This window comes from Coregonus clupeaformis, chromosome 1, assembly GCF_020615455.1.
Source record: "Coregonus clupeaformis isolate EN_2021a chromosome 1, ASM2061545v1, whole genome shotgun sequence".
Lineage (NCBI taxonomy): Eukaryota > Metazoa > Chordata > Actinopteri > Salmoniformes > Salmonidae > Coregonus > Coregonus clupeaformis.
This window is the reverse complement of record NC_059192.1, coordinates 37,537,742-37,556,534: the sequence shown is the minus strand read 5'-3', so window position 1 is coordinate 37,556,534 and position 18,793 is coordinate 37,537,742. Positions and strand designations below refer to the sequence as shown.

General features: G+C 41.6%; 1 protein-coding gene across 1 annotated transcript in view; it reads left to right on the top strand.

The window, feature by feature from the left end:
- The window catches only part of LOC121568021 (cadherin-23-like), a 188,291-nt gene that overhangs the window by 153,446 nt on the left and 16,052 nt on the right, over positions 1–18,793 (top strand). The window contains exons 27-32 of the mRNA XM_045221067.1: positions 1–171; positions 307–404; positions 668–868; positions 3,562–3,602; positions 3,785–3,845; positions 4,068–4,197. The exon at positions 1–171 is cut by the window's left edge and continues 86 nt beyond it. Of these exons, the coding sequence (XP_045077002.1) occupies positions 1–171; positions 307–404; positions 668–868; positions 3,562–3,602; positions 3,785–3,845; positions 4,068–4,197 (702 nt within the window). The remainder of the gene's footprint in view (positions 172–306; positions 405–667; positions 869–3,561; positions 3,603–3,784; positions 3,846–4,067; positions 4,198–18,793) is intronic.

Genomic DNA, 18,793 nt, shown 5'->3' with positions numbered 1-18,793 from the left:
CTGGCGGGCCACAGTGACATCGCCATGGTGGGCATCTACATCCTGCGGGACGACCAGCGGGTGAAGATCGTCATCAACGAGATACCCGAGCGTGTACGACAGTTCCAGGAGGAGTTTGTCAACTTGCTGTCCAACATCACCGGAGCCATAGTCAACACGGACGATGTGCAGGTAGGTAAGGGTGTGGGGGAGTGTGTGTGCTTGTGCAAGTGTGTGCGTGTGTGCATGCGTGTGTATAAAATGACATATGAAATGTGTATCTCCCACTAACCCCCTTTGTCATTTTCCAACACTGTTTCTGCTCAGTTCCACGTGGACAAGAAGGGCAGCGTGAACTTTTCCCAGACAGATGTGCTCATACACGTTGTCAACAAGCAGACCAACCGCATCCTGGACGTGGAAAAGTCAGTTGCTGCCTGGCAGTATAGTTTATTATCATGTTATTACCTATAGAAATATAATTACTAGAACGGACAGTCCCCATTCCCATATTTAGTGTACATATTAATTTACCAGTCAAATTGCAGTGGTCTTAGGTGCTTTGTCCCTTCTAGTAATTATATTTCTATGTCATTATATTGTTACTACACAAAAACCATGTTGTTTAAGTCTACTCCTCTCTGTGCTGAGCCCATTGTCTCTACTTCCCTGGTCTTGTGATTGACAGGGTGATTCAGATGATTGATGAGAACAAGGAACAGCTGAGGAACCTGTTCAGGAATTACAACATCCTGGATGTCCAGCCTGCCGTCAGCGGGAGAGCACCTGATGACCTCACAACGCTACAGATGGCCATCATTATCCTAGCTGTGTTGCTCTTCTTGGCAGCCATGTTGTTCATCTTCATGAACTGGTACTATCGCACAGTGTAAGAGCCTCCCACTTTAATTCAAATCAAAATGTATTAGTCACATACGCCGAATCCAATTGGTGTAGACTTTACCGTGAAATGCTAGCTTACGAGCCCTTCCCAACAATGTAGAGTAAAAATAAAAATACAAATTGTAACACGAGGAATAAAATAAAATACACAAGAATGGCAATATATACAGGGAGTACCAGTACCAAATCAATGTGCAGAGGTACAAGGTATTTGAGGTAGATACTGTATGTACATGAAGGCAGGGTAAAGTGACTAGGCATCAGGATAGATAATAATACGAGTAAAATAAAGAACAGAGCAGCAGCAGCAAATGATGAGTGTAAAAGTGTGTGTGTGTGCGTGCGTGTAATATGTATGTGTGTTTGTGTTGTGTTGGTCTGCGTGTGTGAATGTGTGTGGGTTTTGTGTGGGAGTGTCAATGTAGTGTGTGTGAGTGATTGTGTATATGGTTTGTATATACAGTGGGGAAAAAAAGTATTTAGTCAGCCACAAATTGTGCAAGTTCTCCCACTTAAAAAGAAGAGAGAGGCCTGTAATTTTCATCATAGGTACACGTCAACTATGACAGACAAAATGAGAAAAAAAAATCCAGAAAATCACATTGAAGGATTTTTAATGATTTTATTTGCAAATGATGGTGGAAAATAAGTATTTGGTCAATAACAAAAGTTTCTCAATACTTTGTTATATACCCTTTGTTGGCAATGACACAGGTCAAACGTTTTCTGTAAGTCTTCACAAGGTTTTCACACACTGTTGCTGGTATTTTGGCCCATTCCTCCATGCAGATCTCCTCTACAGCAGTGATGTTTTGGGGCTGTCGCTGGGCAACACAGACTTTCAACTCCCTCCAAAGATTTTCTATGGGGTTGAGATCTGGAGACTGGCTAGGCCACTCCAGGACCTTGAAATGCTTCTTACGAAGCCACTCCTTTGTTGCCCGGGCGGTGTGTTTGGGATCATTGTCATGCTGAAAGACCCAGCCACGTTTCATCTTCAATGCCCTTACTGATGGAAGGAGGTTTTCACAAAAATCTCACGATACATGGCCCCATTCATTCTTTCCTTTACACGGATCAGTCGTCCTGGTCCCTTTGCAGAAAAAACAGCCCCAAAGCATGATGTTTCCACCCCCATGCTTCATAGTAGGTATGGTGTTCTTTGGATGCAACTCAGCATTCTTTGTCCTTCAAACACGACGAGTTGAGTTTTTACCAAAAAGTTATATTTTGGTTTCATCTGACCATATGACATTCTCCCAATCCTCTTCTGGATCATCCAAATGCACTCTAGCAAACTTCAGACGGGCCTGGACATGTACTGTCTTAAGCAGGGGGGACACGTCTAGCACTGCAGGATTTGAGTCCCTGGCGGCGTAGTGTGTTACTGATGGTAGGCTTTGTTACTTTGGTCCCAGCTCTCTGCAGGTCATTCACTAGGTCCCCCCGTGTGGTTCTGGGATTTTTGCTCACCGTTCTTGTGATCATTTTGACCCCACGGGGTGAGATCTTGCGTGGAGCCCCAGATCAAGGGAGATTATCAGTGGTCTTGTATGTCTTCCATTTCCTACTAATTGCTCCCACAGTTGATTTCTTCAAACCAAGATGCTTACCTATTGCAGATTCAGTCTTCCCAGCCTGGTGCAGGTCTACTATTTTGTTTCTGGTGTCCTTTGACAGCTCTTTGGTCTTGGCCATAGTGGAGTTTGGAGTGTGACTGTTTGAGGTTGTGGACAGGTGTCTTTTATACTGATAACAAGTTCAAACAGGTGCCATTAATACAGGTAACGAGTGGAGGACAGAGGAGCCTCTTAAAGAAGAAGTTACAGGTCTGTGAGAGCCAGAAATCTTGCTTGTTTGTAGGTGACCAAATACTTATTTTCCACCATAATTTGCTAATAAATTCATTAAAAATCCTACAATGTGATTTTCTGGATTTTTTTTCCTCAATTTGTCTGTCATAGTTGACGTGCACCTATGATGAAAATTACAGGCCTCTCTCATCTTTTTAAGTGGGAGAACTTGGACAATTGGTGGCTGACTAAATACTTTTTTTCCCCACTGTATAGTCTAGTGAGTGTGCGTAGGGTCAGTGCAAGATAGAGTCAGTACAGATAGTTTGGGTACCATTAATTGACTATTTAGCAGTCTGGCTATTTAGCAGTCTGGCAGTCTTATCGCTTGGGGGTAGAAACTGTCTCGGAGCCTGTTGGTCTGAGAGCCGATCCTCCGGTACCGTTTTCCGGACAGTAGCAGAGTGACCAGTCTATGGCTTGGGTGGCTGGAGTCTTTGGCAATTTTTCGGGTCTTCCTCTGACACCGCCTGACATAGAGGTCCTGGATGGCAGGGAGCTCGGCCCCAGTGATGTACTGGGCTGTTCGCACCACCCTCTGTCACCCTTTCACCCTAATTGTCAAACATAGCATACCGATCCACTTTAACATATACAATCCAATAATCTTACTCATACTAAACCACTTCATTTTACAATATGTTCTTGTGCATCAAAGTATAGATTGCTCTTTCAGTTCATCTCAATAGTCAATGACATTTTCTTTTTCATTTCAATGGAATTTGTAATGGTGTTACTTCACACTGGCTATGATAGATACTTTGACTCTGCTATGTCAACATGTTGAATGTCTCACCACCTGTCTGTGTGTTTTTCTGTGCTACAGACACAAGAGGAAGCTGAAAGCCATTGTAGCAGGATCCACAGGTGAGAGACAGCACCGAGGGGAAAGTCCCTGCAAGCCTAACGGCAGGATGTGGCAAACTATTAGCACTGTGGACTAGTTTGACTAGCTGTGTGTGTGTGTGTGTGTGTGTGTGTGTGTGTGTGTGTACATGTGTGTGCGTGATTATAATTCATATTTCACCCATTTGTCTTCTGTCTTCCAGGGAAGCAAGGTCTCATGGACATCCTGGATATGCCGAACACCAATAAATACTCATTTGAGGGGTGAGACAATAGATAACAGTGTTTATGCATTTTAAAACCTACTTTATTGCACTTGACTCATGTCATTGATATGATGTCTGTGTAGGCATATTCCTTTTGCAGGTTCACAGATACATGCAGTGCTGATCTTAAATATCTGACAGTTGTGTATACAATATCTAATAAGACTGATGAAGTGTTATACTGGGTAAGGTTATAGCTAAGACTGTTGTTGACACTCAGGGCCAACCCTGTGTGGCTAGACCCGTTCTGTCGGAACCTGGAGCTAGCTGCCCAGGCAGAGCACGAAGACGACCTGCCGGAAAACCTCAGTGAGATCACTGACCTGTGGAACAGCCCTGCTCCCACTCACGTGAGTACAGCTATTAAACAGTGGCGGTCGATGCTGTTTTCTATTATTACAGCATATTGGATGACTGTCATTCATATTCCATTCACCCAGTTCATTGTAACATCGATAGGTTTAGGCTACTACATGATACTCAAATTTTCCCTATACCCATCATGAGGTTGCCACAACCTAGCCTATGAATGAAAGTTTACAACCTGGTGCACAAATGTTGAGAGAAGAATTTGAGGTGACAGACAGTGACACATTCAATACTGCCTTCACACTCTTGCCTGCATCTAGCTGATCTAGGGCGCAATCATTAGTCCAACAGTTGCAAACGAGAGTTTTATTGGACAAATTCAGGTATGTTTATCCCTGTTTCGTTCAGTTTGCTTCCGTTTCAGAAATGTATTTCAACAGAATCAGCGGAATGAATACACCCCTGATCACACGTAAACACAGTTCACTTTCATAGCAGCCACGTTGTATTCCTTCTTGCATTTATGCACTCTCTTCCTCTCACCTTTTTTCCTTCGCTTGTGCTTCAATGCACAACACATCAGCTGTATGATACCAGGCGAAAAAACCTTTCCAAGCAAAACCATATTATAACCGCTACACACAGCCTACATCGTTGTCACCATATTAGCTATTTGTAACGTCATAGTCAACATAGCTAATAGAACTAACGCATTAGTAAACCCGCTACAATTATGCAGTAACGATAGTCAGTATGCAGTTTAGCAGTTACACTGGCGGGCCCCGGTATCAATCAATTAGTCAAACCAAAAGCTTGCCTTGACTTGGAAGAGTTCCAGTGTTTGCAGGCTGTTTGAGTAGGCTAAACTAGCTAGCTGCATTTGCTAGCTAAGTAAGTGAAACTGAAAGTGAAAAAAAATTACTCTCTCTGTCTCTCACTTGCTTCTCCTTCATTTGTGAAGAAATTAATTAGTTTAAAACTGTTCAACTATTGTCTTTCTCTCTCTTTGAGTCAACTACCCACCACAAACTAGCTAGCTGTAGCTTATACTTTCAGTACTATATTCATTATCTGATCCTTTGATTGGGTGGACAGCATGTCAGTTCATGCTGCAAGAGCTCTGATAGGTTGGAGGACATCCTCCGGAAGTTGTCATAATTACTGTGTAAGTCTATGGAACCATGAGCCTCCAAGGTTTTGTACTTGAAGTCAATGTACCCAGAGGAGGACGGAAGCTAGCTGTCCTCCGGCTACACCATGGTGCTACCCTACAGAGTGCTGTTGAGGCTACTGTAGACCTTCATTGCAAAATAGTGTGTTTTAATCAATTATTTGGTGACCTGTGAATATATTCAGTATAGTTTTATCTAAAAAGCATAACTTTTTATTTTTATGAAATTCACTGAGGAGGATGGTCCTTCCCTTCCTCTTCTGAGGAGGCTCCACTGCTATCTATGTATTTTCATGCATTTCTATGGGTACACCCAGCAAACCACAATGGTTCTGTGAAAGTTCCCAGAACATTCGTTAGGTTGCGGCAAATGTTCTCATAACACAAAAACTGTCCAGTTGTGCTGATGATTATACAATGTTTGTATAAGGGTGCAAAAACATTCCCCTGATGTTACAAGAATGTTCCCAGAACACTTTTTGTCTGTTGTTTAAAGGTTCCCAGAATGTTTCTTTAGGTTGTGGGAACAGTCTGGTGGGAACACTGTGGGGACATCACAAAATATAAACTGTCCAGTTGTGCAGATGATAATACAATGTTTATTTTAGGGTGCAAAAACATTCCCCTGATGTTACAAGAACGTTCCCAGAACACATTTTTTATGTTCTTTAAAAGTTCCTAAAACATTTATTTAGGTTGTGGGAACATTGTGTGGATATGACAAGATATAGGTTCCCAAAACACTAAAACTGTCCAGTTGTGCTGACATTCAGATAATGTTTGTGACAGGGTGCACAAAACATTCCTTTGAGGTTGCAAGAATGTTGATAGAACAGCCTTTCTGAGTTCTTTAAAGGTTCCTATAACATTTCATTAGGTTGTGGGAACAGTGTGGGTACATTACAAGAGATAGGTTCCCAAAGCACAAAATATACTCAGTTGTAATGACATTCATACAATGTTAAGTGAAATTGCACAGAGCATTCCCTTAATATTTTTCACATATCTCTAGCGTGAGTTTTTTTATGAGCGTGATGTCAGAATGAGAAATCCAAGATTTGATTGTCACGCAACAGGACAGTTAACCCATGCTGCCCTCAAACCAATTAGCTTCCTGCTAATTATCTATAGGCTATGTTTCAAATTATTTTCAAACAACAATTTTATTTTCAAACAACAGTTTGAAATGAGGTGTGTTCCACCTACTCATTAATTCACCAAGAAGTAGCCCATTTCACTGTGCCAGACAATTTACATTTTAGGCATGCTATGCTAATGTGAAATGGCTGGCGGCCTTGCAGCTACCGCAGACCTCCTGTACTTCACCCACTGTTTGTCTGCCTCCATCACCACCAGCATCTTCAGAGGGACCTGGGACTTCGTCGGTGGGAAAGGGGTCCTCAGATTAAGGGTTCTTAACGGCCACAAGGTTGGGGGCAGCTCCTCACTGTCAGAGTCTGATTCCTCACTTTCATACTCAGCCTCATTTCAAAATTTACAAAAATCTCCAGAATTCCACATTTGTGAGTTCCACATTGCTAATGCTACAGCTTAGCCCACTACTACATACATAAACAACAACACTGAATGGCTCTGAGTGAGTGTCAGAGGTTAAGTGATTGACTGCCGGCAGGTGCCACTTGTATCAATAAATCATTATCAGAAAATGGTTTGTGTGGTAATTATTTCTTTATTTTCTGTTTTATTCACATTTTCAAGTACTGGTGACAAATCATGCATAGATTGTAATGGACACATATAAAGTGTGTAAAATACTTTTTTGAAGGTTGTGCTGATTATGATGAGCTAATGCTAAGCTAATTGCCAGCTATGTGTGGAGACATGTTTGTTGACATCATACAATGCATTCTGGGTATCACGTAAACGTCTGTCAGACCAAAGATGTTATAACAAAACGAGGTGAAGGGATGGTTCACTCATCTTTTGAGTAAACTTCCGGAAGTGAATGAGGGGAAGTGAATGATGGCAGATTACACCCCCTTCAACATGCATACTGCAAACAGACCCAACTCATCTTGTCACCTCTTCTTATATTTGGTTTATGTGGAAAAACAAAGATGGCAGCGCGCACAAACTTTACCCACCGTAGGATTACTTTTGACTTTTAGAAAGTATTTTACTAAATTACAATGCATTCGGAAAGTATTCAGACCCTTTGACTTTTTCTACATTTTGTTACGTTACAGCTTTATTCTAAAATGGATTAAATCGTTTTTTTCCCCCTTATCAATCTACACACAATACGTCATAATGACAAAGCAAAAACAGATTTTTATCAAATTATTTGTAAAAAAATTGAAATATCACAGTATTCAGACTCTTTACTCAGTACTTTGTTGAAGTCCCTTTGGGAGTGATTACAGCCTCGAATCTTCTTGGGTATGACGTTACAAGCTTGGCATACCTGTATTTGGGGAGTTTCTCCCATTCTTCTCTGCAGATCCTCTCAAGCTCTGTCAGGTTGGATGGGGAGCGTCGCTGCACAGCTATTTTCAGAGATGTTAGATCGGGTTCAAGTCCGGGCTCTGGCTGGGCCACTCAAGGACATTCAGAGACTTTCCCGAAGCCACTCCTGCATTGTCTTGGCTGTGTGCTTAGGGTCGTTGTCCTGTTGGAAGGTGAACCTTCGCCCCAGTCTGAGGTCCTCAGCGCTCTGGAGCAGGTTTTCATCAAGGATCTCTCTGTACTTTGCTCCGTTCATCTTTCCCTCGATACTGACTAGTCTCCCAGTCCCTGCCGCTGAAAAACATCCCCACAGCATGATGCTGCCACCACCAAGCTTCACTGTAGGGATAGTGCCAGTTTTCCTCCAGGCGTGACCCTTGGCATTCAGGCCAAAGAGTTCAATCTTGGTTTCATCAGACCAGAGATACTTGTTTCTCATGGTCTGGGAGTCCTTTAGGAGCCTTTTGGCAAAATCCAAGAGGGCTGTCATGTGCCTTTTACTGAGGAGTGGCTTCTGTCTGGCCACTCTACCATAAAGATCTGATTGGTGGAGTGCTGCAGAGATGGTTGTCCTTCTGGAAGTTTCTCCCATCTCCACAGAGGAACTCTGGAGCTCTGTCAGAGTGACCATTGGGTTCTTGGTCACCTCCCTGACCAAAGCCCTTCTCTCCAAATGCTCAATTTGGCCTGACGGCCAGCTCTAGGAAGAGTCTTGGTGGTTCCAAACTTCTTCCATTTAAGAATGATGGAGGCCACTGTGTTCTTGGGGAACTTCAATGCTGCAGAAATGTTTTGGTACCCTTCCCCAGATCTGTGCCTCGACTACAGACATTTCCTTCGACCTCATGGCTTGGTGTTTGCTCTGACGCACTGTCAACTGTGGGACCTTATATAAACAGGTGTGTGCCTTTCCAAATCATGTCCAATCAATTGAATTTACCACAGGTGGACTCAAATGAAGTTGTAGAAAGGATGATCAATGGAAACAGGATGCACCTGAGCTGAATTTCGAGTCTCATAGCAAAGGGTCTGAATACTTATGTAAAAAAGTTTTTTTCTTTTTTTTTTTTTCTTTTTTTTTTATACATTTGCAAAAACAACCCCACAAAAAACAGTTTTTGCTTTGTCATTATGGAGTATTGTGTGTAGATTGATAAGGAAAAATGTTAATTTCATCCATTTTAGAATAAGACTGTAACGTAACAAAATGTGGAAAAAGTCAAGGGGTCTGAGTACTTTCTGAATGCACTGTATTTCGATCACTGGTGAGCTCACCCGTGAAGTGATGAATTGTAAATAGTAATTGCTATTAACTAATTCACATTATGGTTTCCATCAGCTTTTGTTAGCTCACTCTTTCATCAGTTAGCATTAGGACTAATATAGCCTACGTTTTTCGATTTGGATGGGAATTGTGTTATGCTGTTGCTACTTCTGTGAATGTCTGAACATTGCCTCCAAAAATAAACTGCTCACATTGAGGACATAATATTGTAAAGACTGTGTTTGCACAAAATGTTTCTGTGAAAAAACAGTGTGGCTAGCTCAAACGTTTACTTTTGCGTCAATTGTAACTAGACGTTCTAATGAAGTGTTCTAATCATACCCGTTTGAGCGTACGCTGTAGGGACCACTGTAGAATAATCACACCTGTGTGTTCATACGAGTCAAAGGGTTAATGTTGTAAGAATGTTGACAGAACACCTGGTCTAAGTTCTTTAAAGGTACCTAGAACATTTAATTAAGTTATGGAAGTTGTCTGGGATGTTGCAAGAATATTATTGTGATATTCACATATTGTACTTGAGGTTGCACAGAACATTCCCAGAAGTCAGTTTTTATAACGTTCATAGCATATTTGTTTTAGGTTTAACATAATATTCCATTGATGTTCACACATTATTCATTTTACCTTCAAATCAAGCTTTATTTATATAACACATTTCAGACATGAATACAACACAATGCGCTTCACAGGAAAAAACTAATAAACAATTAAAATAAAAACTTTAATATTTACTACAAAAGAAACATGAGAAAAAAGAAAAAAAATGAATTACAATTTAAAACTGAAAACCAAACTGATTTGAAAACCAATAGAATCATTTTAAAATTAAGTCTAAAACTCACAGGCAGCCAGTGCAGAGACTTCAAAACCAATGTAATGTGTGCTCTCCATCTGGTCTTGGTCAGTACCCGTGCTGCAGCATTCTGTATGTTTTGCAGTTGACCAATAGCAGGAGAGTGTTACAGTAGTCAAGCCTGCTTGTAATAAAAGCATGGATGAGTCTCTCTGTATCAGCCTGAGATATAAATGGCCGCACCTTGGCAATGTTCCTAAAATGACACCAATGTTTTTTACCTGGTTTTTTATCTTTATTGCCCGTGAATTAAAATGTGCGGACAGATTCTCTCTCTGTGCTTTGGCTCCAATAATAAGCACCTCGGTCTTGTTAGCTGTAAGTTGTGAGCCATCCAAGTATTTAAATAACTAATACAGTCTAATGATTTATCTGTGGAGCTAAAATCCTCTGGTGACACAGAAATGTGAAGTTGTGTATCATCTGCGTAGCAGTGAAAATCAATGTTGTGCTTTCTGATAACGCTGCCAAGGGGTAAACTGAAAAACAACGGACCAAAAATTGAACGTTGTGGAACGCCACAGGTGACAAAAGACTCTTGACCGGTTAAATAGATCCTAAACCAATTTAGAACTGGACCGGCTCTGTCCAGAGGGACATCATGGTCAACAGTATCGAACGCAGCACTTAAATCCAAGAGGACAGAGAGCTGTTTGGCATTTGTGTTGGCTCTAAGATCATTTACCACTTTAACTAAGTTTGTCTCTGTACTGTGATGGGCACGAAAACCAGATTGGATTATTTTTTTATACTTGTGGTACTTAAAAAATAATTCAGCTGTTTGAAAACTAATTTCTCCAGAATTTTGCTTAAGAATGGAAGGTTGGAGATTGGCCGAAAATTGCTAAGAACTGAAGAATCTAGATTACCTTTCTTCAAAAGGGGTTTCACCATAGCAGTTTTTAGTGCAGTGGGGAAAGTGCCTGTGAACAGGGAGTGATTAACACTTCTTCTGATATACAATTAAAAACTGTTTTGAAGAAGGTGGTGGGGATAGGATCGAGAAGGCAGGTAGAAGGCTTAAGTTTATCACTTTCCTGAGCATGTCTGTGTCAACCAGGGAAAATAACTCCATAGTGCCTTTGCATGGTAGGCTAGGGCACATATCACTTCTCATCAGGTCTTGGTTGACTGATTCTCATTTCTAGTTCCATACTGTTTCTCTCCAGATTTAATGTCAATTTACATTTGAGGATTGTATTGTAGGTCCACTACAAGGTGATACAGACCCACATCATTTAATTCAATTCGTAGGACATTTGAACAGCATTTAATCATACAAACACAACCATATTTTTTACAGATCATATTCTAACTATCTGCACATGTGGGGTTTAAACCTGCGATCTTTGGATCTGCAGCCAGATCATTAATCCTCTGAGCCACCAGGGGATAGCTGTGGTAGTGCGGGGTCTTTTCAGTCTATAGATAGGGTAAGATAGTCAATCAGGACACAGAACACAGTTTCTGAGTTATTGAAATCTTCCCATCCTCTTCATATGCTGGATACTTGTAACACTGATTATTGAAGAAAGAAAACAGGCTATTTTTTTTTTCTTCATCACATATGTTGAAAGTCTTATGAAATGTGATTTTAGATGGATAGATATTTATAAAACTTCCTTTAATTAATAATATGCCATTTAGCAGACGCTTTTATCCAAAGCGACTTACAGTCATGTGTGCATACATTTTTAGGTATGGGTGGTCACGGGGATCGAACCCACTACCCTGGCGTTACAAGCACCATGCTATAGCAATTGAGCTACAGAGGACCACTTGTATTATTGTGTATTCATACACTGCTCAAAAAAATGAAGGGAACACTTAAACAACACAATGTAACTCCAAGTCAATCACACTTCTGTGAAATCAAACTGTCCACTTAGGAAGCAACACTGATTGACAATAAATTTCACATGCTGTTGTGCAAATGGAATAGACAACAGGTGGAAATTATAGGCAATTAGCAAGACACCCCCAATAAAGAAGTGGTTCTGCAGGTGGTGACCACAGACCACTTCTCAGTTCCTATGCTTCCTGGCTGATGTTTTGGTCACTTTTGAATGCTGGCGGTGCTTTCACTCTAGTGGTAGCATGAGATGGAGTCTACAACCCACACAAGTGGCTCAGGTAGTGCAGCTCATCCAGGATGGCACATCAATGCGAGCTGTGGCAAGAAGGTTTGCTGTGTCTGTCAGCGTAGTGTCCAGAGCATGGAGGCGCTACCAGGAGACAGGCCAGTACATCAGGAGACGTGGAGGAGGCCGTAGGAGGGCAACATCCCAGCAGCAGGACCGCTACCTCCACCTTTGTGCAAGGAGGAGCAGGAGGAGCACTGCCAGAGCCCTGCAAAATGACCTCCAGCAGGCCACAAATGTGCATGTGTCTGCTCAAACAGTCAGAAACAGACTCCATGAGGGTGGTATGAGGGCCCGACGTCCACAGGTGGGGGTTGTGCTTACAGCCCAACACCGTGCAGGACGTTTGGCATTTGCCAGAGAACACCAAGATTGGCAAATTCGCCATTGGCACCCTGTGCTCTTCACAGATTAAAGCAGGTTCACACTGAGCACATGTGACAGACGTGACAGAGTCTGGAGACGCCGTGGAGAACGTTCTGCTGCCTGCAACATCCTCCAGCATGACCGGTTTGGCGGTGGGTCAGTCATGGTGTGGGGTGGCATTTCTTTGGGGGGCCGCACAGCCCTCCATGTGCTCGCCAGAGGTAGCCTGACTGCCATTAGGTACCGAGATGAGATCCTCAGACCACTTGTGAGACCATATGCTGGTGCGGTTGGCCCTGGGTTCCTCCTAATGGAAGACAATGCTAGACCTCATGTGGCTGGAGTGTGTCAGCAGTTCCTGCAAGAGGAAGGCATTGATGCTATGGACTGGCCCGCCCATTCCCCAGACCTGAATCCAATTGAGCACATCTGGGACATCATGTCTCACTCCATCCACCAACGCCACGTTGCACCACAGACTGTCCAGGAGTTGGCGGATGCTTTAGTCCAGGTCTGGGAGGAGATCCCTCAGGAGACCATCCGCCACCTCATCAGGAGCATGCCCAGGCATTGTAGGGAGGTCATACAGGCACGTGGAGGTCACACACACTACTGAGCCTCATTTTGACTTGTTTTAAGGACATTACATCAAAGTTGGATCAGCCTGTAGTGTGGTTTTCCACTTTAATTTTGAGGGTGACTCTAAATCCAGACCTCCATGGGTTGATACATTTGATTTCCATTGATAATTTTTGTGTGATTTTGTTGTCAGCACATTCAACTATGTAAAGAAAAAAGTATTTAATAAGATTATTTCATTCATTCAGATCTAGGATGTGTTGTTTAAGTGTTCCCTTTATTTTTTTGAGCAGTATATTAAATACAGGCTCAGAACCTTCAAACTAAATACAAAACAATTTGACCTTTTCTCAATTAAAATGCATACAAATGCATACAATACCCATTCTGAAAAATGATGATACATAATAAATATACAAAAACAAATTCAGGTTCAGTGCAATAATATTTTATTGATTACATTTTCTGTGCTTTCCTCTTCAACAATATCTTCATTTAGCACCTACAAGGATACACAAACAGTTAATTATTCAATATGAAAAGACTCTGGTGATTTAGCACACAATTTAACAGAATTTGGTTTACTGTGCACAATGGTATATTCTTCAGATGAGCACCATTGTGGTCACTATGAATTCTAAAATAAACCCACCTGCCGTTCACCAGTTCTCCTGTATGAGCCAGAATGAAATGTAACTTTCCAGGTCTTTCACCTTCACATTTCTGTGATTACGACTGCATGCACCTAAAACCAGTAACAAATCAAATAGACCACAGGTTATGAAAACAATGCACAACATTGTGTACTGTAGTCCTTTTAAATGTCTGAATGCTCAATCCTATCAAGTTTCATAGTCAACTCACAGATTATGACTTTACATACAGTGAGGGAAAAAAGTATTTGATCCCCTGCTGATTTTGTACGTTTGCCCACTGACAAAGAAATGATCAGTCTATAATTTTAATGGTAGGTTTATTTGAACAGTGAGAGACAGAATAACAACAAAAAAATCCAGAAATAAGTATTTGACCCCTCTGCAAAACATGACTTAGTACTTGCAAAACCCTTGTTGGCAATCACAGAGGTCAGACGTTTCTTGTAGTTGGCCACCAGGTTTGCACACATCTCAGGAGGGATTTTGTTCCACTCCTCTTTGCAGATCTTCTCCAAGTCATTAAGGTTTAGAGGCTGATGTTTGGCAACTCGAACCTTCAGCTCCCTCCACAGATTTTCTATGGGATTAAGGTCTGGAGACTGGCTAGGCCACTCCAGGACCTTAATGTGCTTCTTCTTGAGCCACTCCTTTGTTGCCTTGGCCGTGTGTTTTGGGTCATTGTCGTGCTGGAATACCCATCCACGACCCATTTTCAATGCCCTGGCTGAGGGAAGGAGGTTCTCACCCAAGATTTGACGTTACATGGCCCCGTCCATCGTCCCTTTGATGCAGTGATGTTGTCCTGTCCCCTTAGCAGAAAAACACCCCTAAAGCATAATGTTTCCACCTCCATGTTTGACGGTGGGGATGGTGTTCTTGGGGTCATAGGCAGCATTCCTCCTCCTCCAAACACAGCGAGTTGAGTTGATACCAAAGAGCTCGATTTTGGTCTCATCTGACCACAACACTTTCACCCAGTTCTCCTCTGAATCATTCAGATGTTCATTGGCAAACTTCAGACGGCCCTGTGTATGTGCTTTCTTGAGCAGGGGGACCTTGCGGACACTGCAGGATTTTAGTCCTTCATGGCGTAGTGTGTTACCAATTGTTTTCTTGGTGACTATGGTCCCAGCTGCCTTGACATCATTGACAAGATCCTCCCGTGTAGTTCTGGGCTGATTCCTCACCGTTCTCATGATCATTGCAACTCCACGAGGTGAGATCTTGCATGGAGCCCCAGGCCGAGGGAGATTGACAGTTATTTTGTGTTTCTTCCATTTGCGAATAATCGCACCAACTGTTGTCACCTTCTCACCAAGCTGCTTGGTGATGGTCTTGTAGCCCATTCCAGCCTTGTGTAGGTCTACAATCTTGTCCCTGACATCATTGGAGAGCTCTTTGGTCTTGGCCATGGTGGAGAGTTTGGAATCTGATTGATTGATTGTTTCTGTGGACAGGTGTCTTTTATACAGGTAACAAACTGAGATTAGGAGCACTCCCTTTAAGAGTGTGCTCCTAATCTCAGCTCATTACCTGTATAAAAGACACCTGGGAGCCAGAAATCTTTCTGATTGAGAGGGGGTCAAATACTTATTTCCCTCATTAAAATGCAAATAAATTTATAACATTTTTGACATGCGTTTTTCTGGATTTTTTTGTTGTTATTCTGTCTCTCACTGTTCAAATAAACCTACCATTAAAATTATAGACTGATCATTTCTTTGTCAGTGGGCAAACATACAAAATCAGCAGGGGATCAAATACTTTTTTCCCTCACTGTATTTTCAGATTTTCAAATGATCGTCACCCACTTTACTCATAACCCGTCTAACACTTTCCCCTTGGGATGTTATTTAAAGGAATACAAGTTATTTAAAGTGGAACTGAAAGCATTTTAGCAACAGAAAATGTTATTAAAATCTGTTCATATACAACCCCAGGTAGAATATGACACACCCCAAAAAAACTCTGACATGCGAGCGCTTAGAAATCATTTTCACTTTTTCATAAATTCTTAGAATGTTTGGGAATTACGTATACTAAGGCATTTGTGAAAATTCTACAGCAATATAGAATGGGAAAGTGGCTGTGCATTTGGACAATTAATAGACACTGCAGTAAATAAAACCTAATTAAAGCATCTGTCTCATCCAACACCGGAGTCTACACGAACCGTTGGCTATAGCCAATCGGATCTACAGTAGGCCTTTATACAAACAAGCCATTTGCCACACGGGCCTGCCATCATTCACTTTGAACTGGACTGTGTGTTTACAGGCAGTTGCAACAGTTCGACTTTGGATCATTCGAACGCATTCGCCAAAAGCTACAAAATACAACTGAATGGATTTCCGCAAATATGTAAACACCCCGGGAGTCCTCTTACATTTGGGACGTTACAGTCCTATTGATCAAACAACCATGAAAAGGTAGGCTCTCTCCCACTCAGTTAATTTTAGCAAGAGCAAGATGAGCTAAAATCTAACGAAGAAACATTAGATAAACCCTCTCACCCCTTCAAATTAGTAGATTCGGCTATTTCAGCACACAGACATGCAAAATATATAGACAAACATTGGTAGTAGAATGGCCTTACTGAAGAGCTCAGTGATTTTCTGAGTGCTGAAGCACGTAAAAATAGTCTGGCCTCAGTTGCAACACTCACTACCGAGTTCCAAACTGCCTTTGGAAGCAACGTCAGCACAATAACTGTTCATCGGGAGCTTCATGAAATAGGTTTCCATGGCCGAGCAGCCGCACCCAAGCGTAAGATCACCATGCGCAATGCCAAACGTTGGCTGGAGTGGTGTAAAGCTTGCCGCCATTGGACTCTGGAGCAGTGGAAACGCGTTCTCTGGAGTGATGTATCCGACAGACAAATCTGGGTTTGGCGTATGCCAGGAGAACGCTACCTGCCCGAATGCATAGTGCCAACTGTAAAGTTTGATGGTGGAGGAATAATGGTCTGGGGCTGTTTTTCATGGTTTGGGCTAGGCCCCTTAGTTCCAGTGAAGGGAAATCATAACGCTACAGCATACAATGACATTCTAGACGATTCTGTGCTTCCAACTTTGTGGCAACAGTTTGGGGAAGGCCCTTTCCTGTTTCAGCATAACAATTCCCCTGTGCACAAAGCGAGGTCCATACAGAAATGTTTTGTTGAGATCGGTGTGGAAAAACTTGATTGGCCTGCACAGAGCCCTGACCTCAACCCCATCGAAAACCTTTGGGATGAAATGAACTGCGAGCCAGGCCTAATCACCCAACATCAGTGCCCGACCTCACTAATGCTCTTATGGCTGAATGGAAGGAAGTCCCCACAGCAATGTTCCAACATCTAGCTGAAAGCCTTCTCAGAAGAGTGGAGGCTGATATAGCAGCAAATGGGAGCCAACTCCATGATTTTAGAATGAGCTGTTCGGCGAGCAGTTGTCCACATACTTTTGGTCATGTAGTGTAAATAGATATGCTAGCCTATTAGCCACGTTATGACTGATTTGTGATCATTGCCCTTGCTAGTTTGATTGTATTGACATTCCCAGCCTTAGTTACATTTGTCCGTTTTTGTCCAGAATATTGAGTCATTGAACCTGAAACAGTGCATCCCGAATGGAGGCAGCAAACAATATACCAGGCCAGCTGTGATTTACAACCTGATAGCAATATTTTTGGGGCTGCCAAGAAAGGTATTGGTAAATTATATTATATGAATCATGCATTGAACTGCATCCATCTATTCTGCCAACAATGCCTTATTGTACGTCATGGAATGTTGAGTCAAATAGAACCTATTGTTAAAACCTCTTATAAAGTTGGTTTTGTAGCATAAACTGGGAATTTGATATTTTTGACTGATAATATTCTGTTTGTTTCATATCTGCAAAGTAGTTAAAATGCTGTCAATTCCACTTTAAAGGAAGATTTATAAATATCTATCCAGCTAAAATCACATTTCATAAGACTTTCAACACGTGATGAAGAAGATAAAAATACAGTGTTACAAGTACACAGCATATGAAGAGGATGGGAACATTTGAATAACTCAGAAATTGTGTTCTGTGTCCTGAGTGACCATATTACCTTTTCTACAGTATATAGACTGAACCCCCCCCCCACAATACCACAGCTATCCCCTGGTGGCGCAGAGGGTTAATGATCTGGCTGAAGACTGCAGGTTCAAACCCCACATGTGCAGATTGTCAACATATGAAATGTAAAAAATATTGTTGTGTTTGTATGATTAAACGCTGTTCAAATGCCATATGTGTCTGTATCACCTTGTAGGGGGCTAACAATACAAATCTGAATTGCCATTAAATCTGGAGAGAAACATAATGGGAATGTATTCCAATCTGCTTTAAGGAACTAGACATTTGAATGCTGAGAGTGTTGTGGTAATATTAGGTCAAACTTCAGTAACATTTTCTAAATGTTCTTGAAATATTCCTAGGTCCTCCAAGACATGTAACATGTATATTGTGTGATCATCAATGGAATATTATGTTAAACCTAAAACAAATATGCTATGAACATGATACAAACTGACTTATTTGGAAATTGAGGAACATTGTGCAACATTGTGGGAATGTTCAGTGCAACCGCTTAAGTACAATATGTGAATATCACAAGAATATTCTTGCAACATCCCAGACAACTTCCATAACTTAATTCAATGTTCTGGAAACCTTTAAAGAACTTAGACCAGGGGTTCTGTCAACATTCTTACAACATTAAGGGAATGTCCTGTGCAACCTACCTTAAATATTATATGAATGCCATCACAAATGAGCAAATTTTGTGCTTTGGGAACTCATCTCTTGCAATGTACCCACACTGTTCCCACAACCTAATGTTATGTTCTGGGAATCTTTAAAGAACTCACAAAGGCTGTTCTGTCAACATTATTGCAACATCAAAGGAATGTTTTGTGCACCCTGATTCAAACATTATCTGAATGGCGGCACAACTGGACAGTTTTAGTGTTTTGGGAACCTATCTCTTGTCATGTTCCCACAACCTAAATAAATGTTTTAAGAACTTTTAAAGAACATAAAACATTTGTTCTGGGAACGTTCTTGTAACATCAGGTGACTGTTTTTTGCACCCTAAAAGAAACA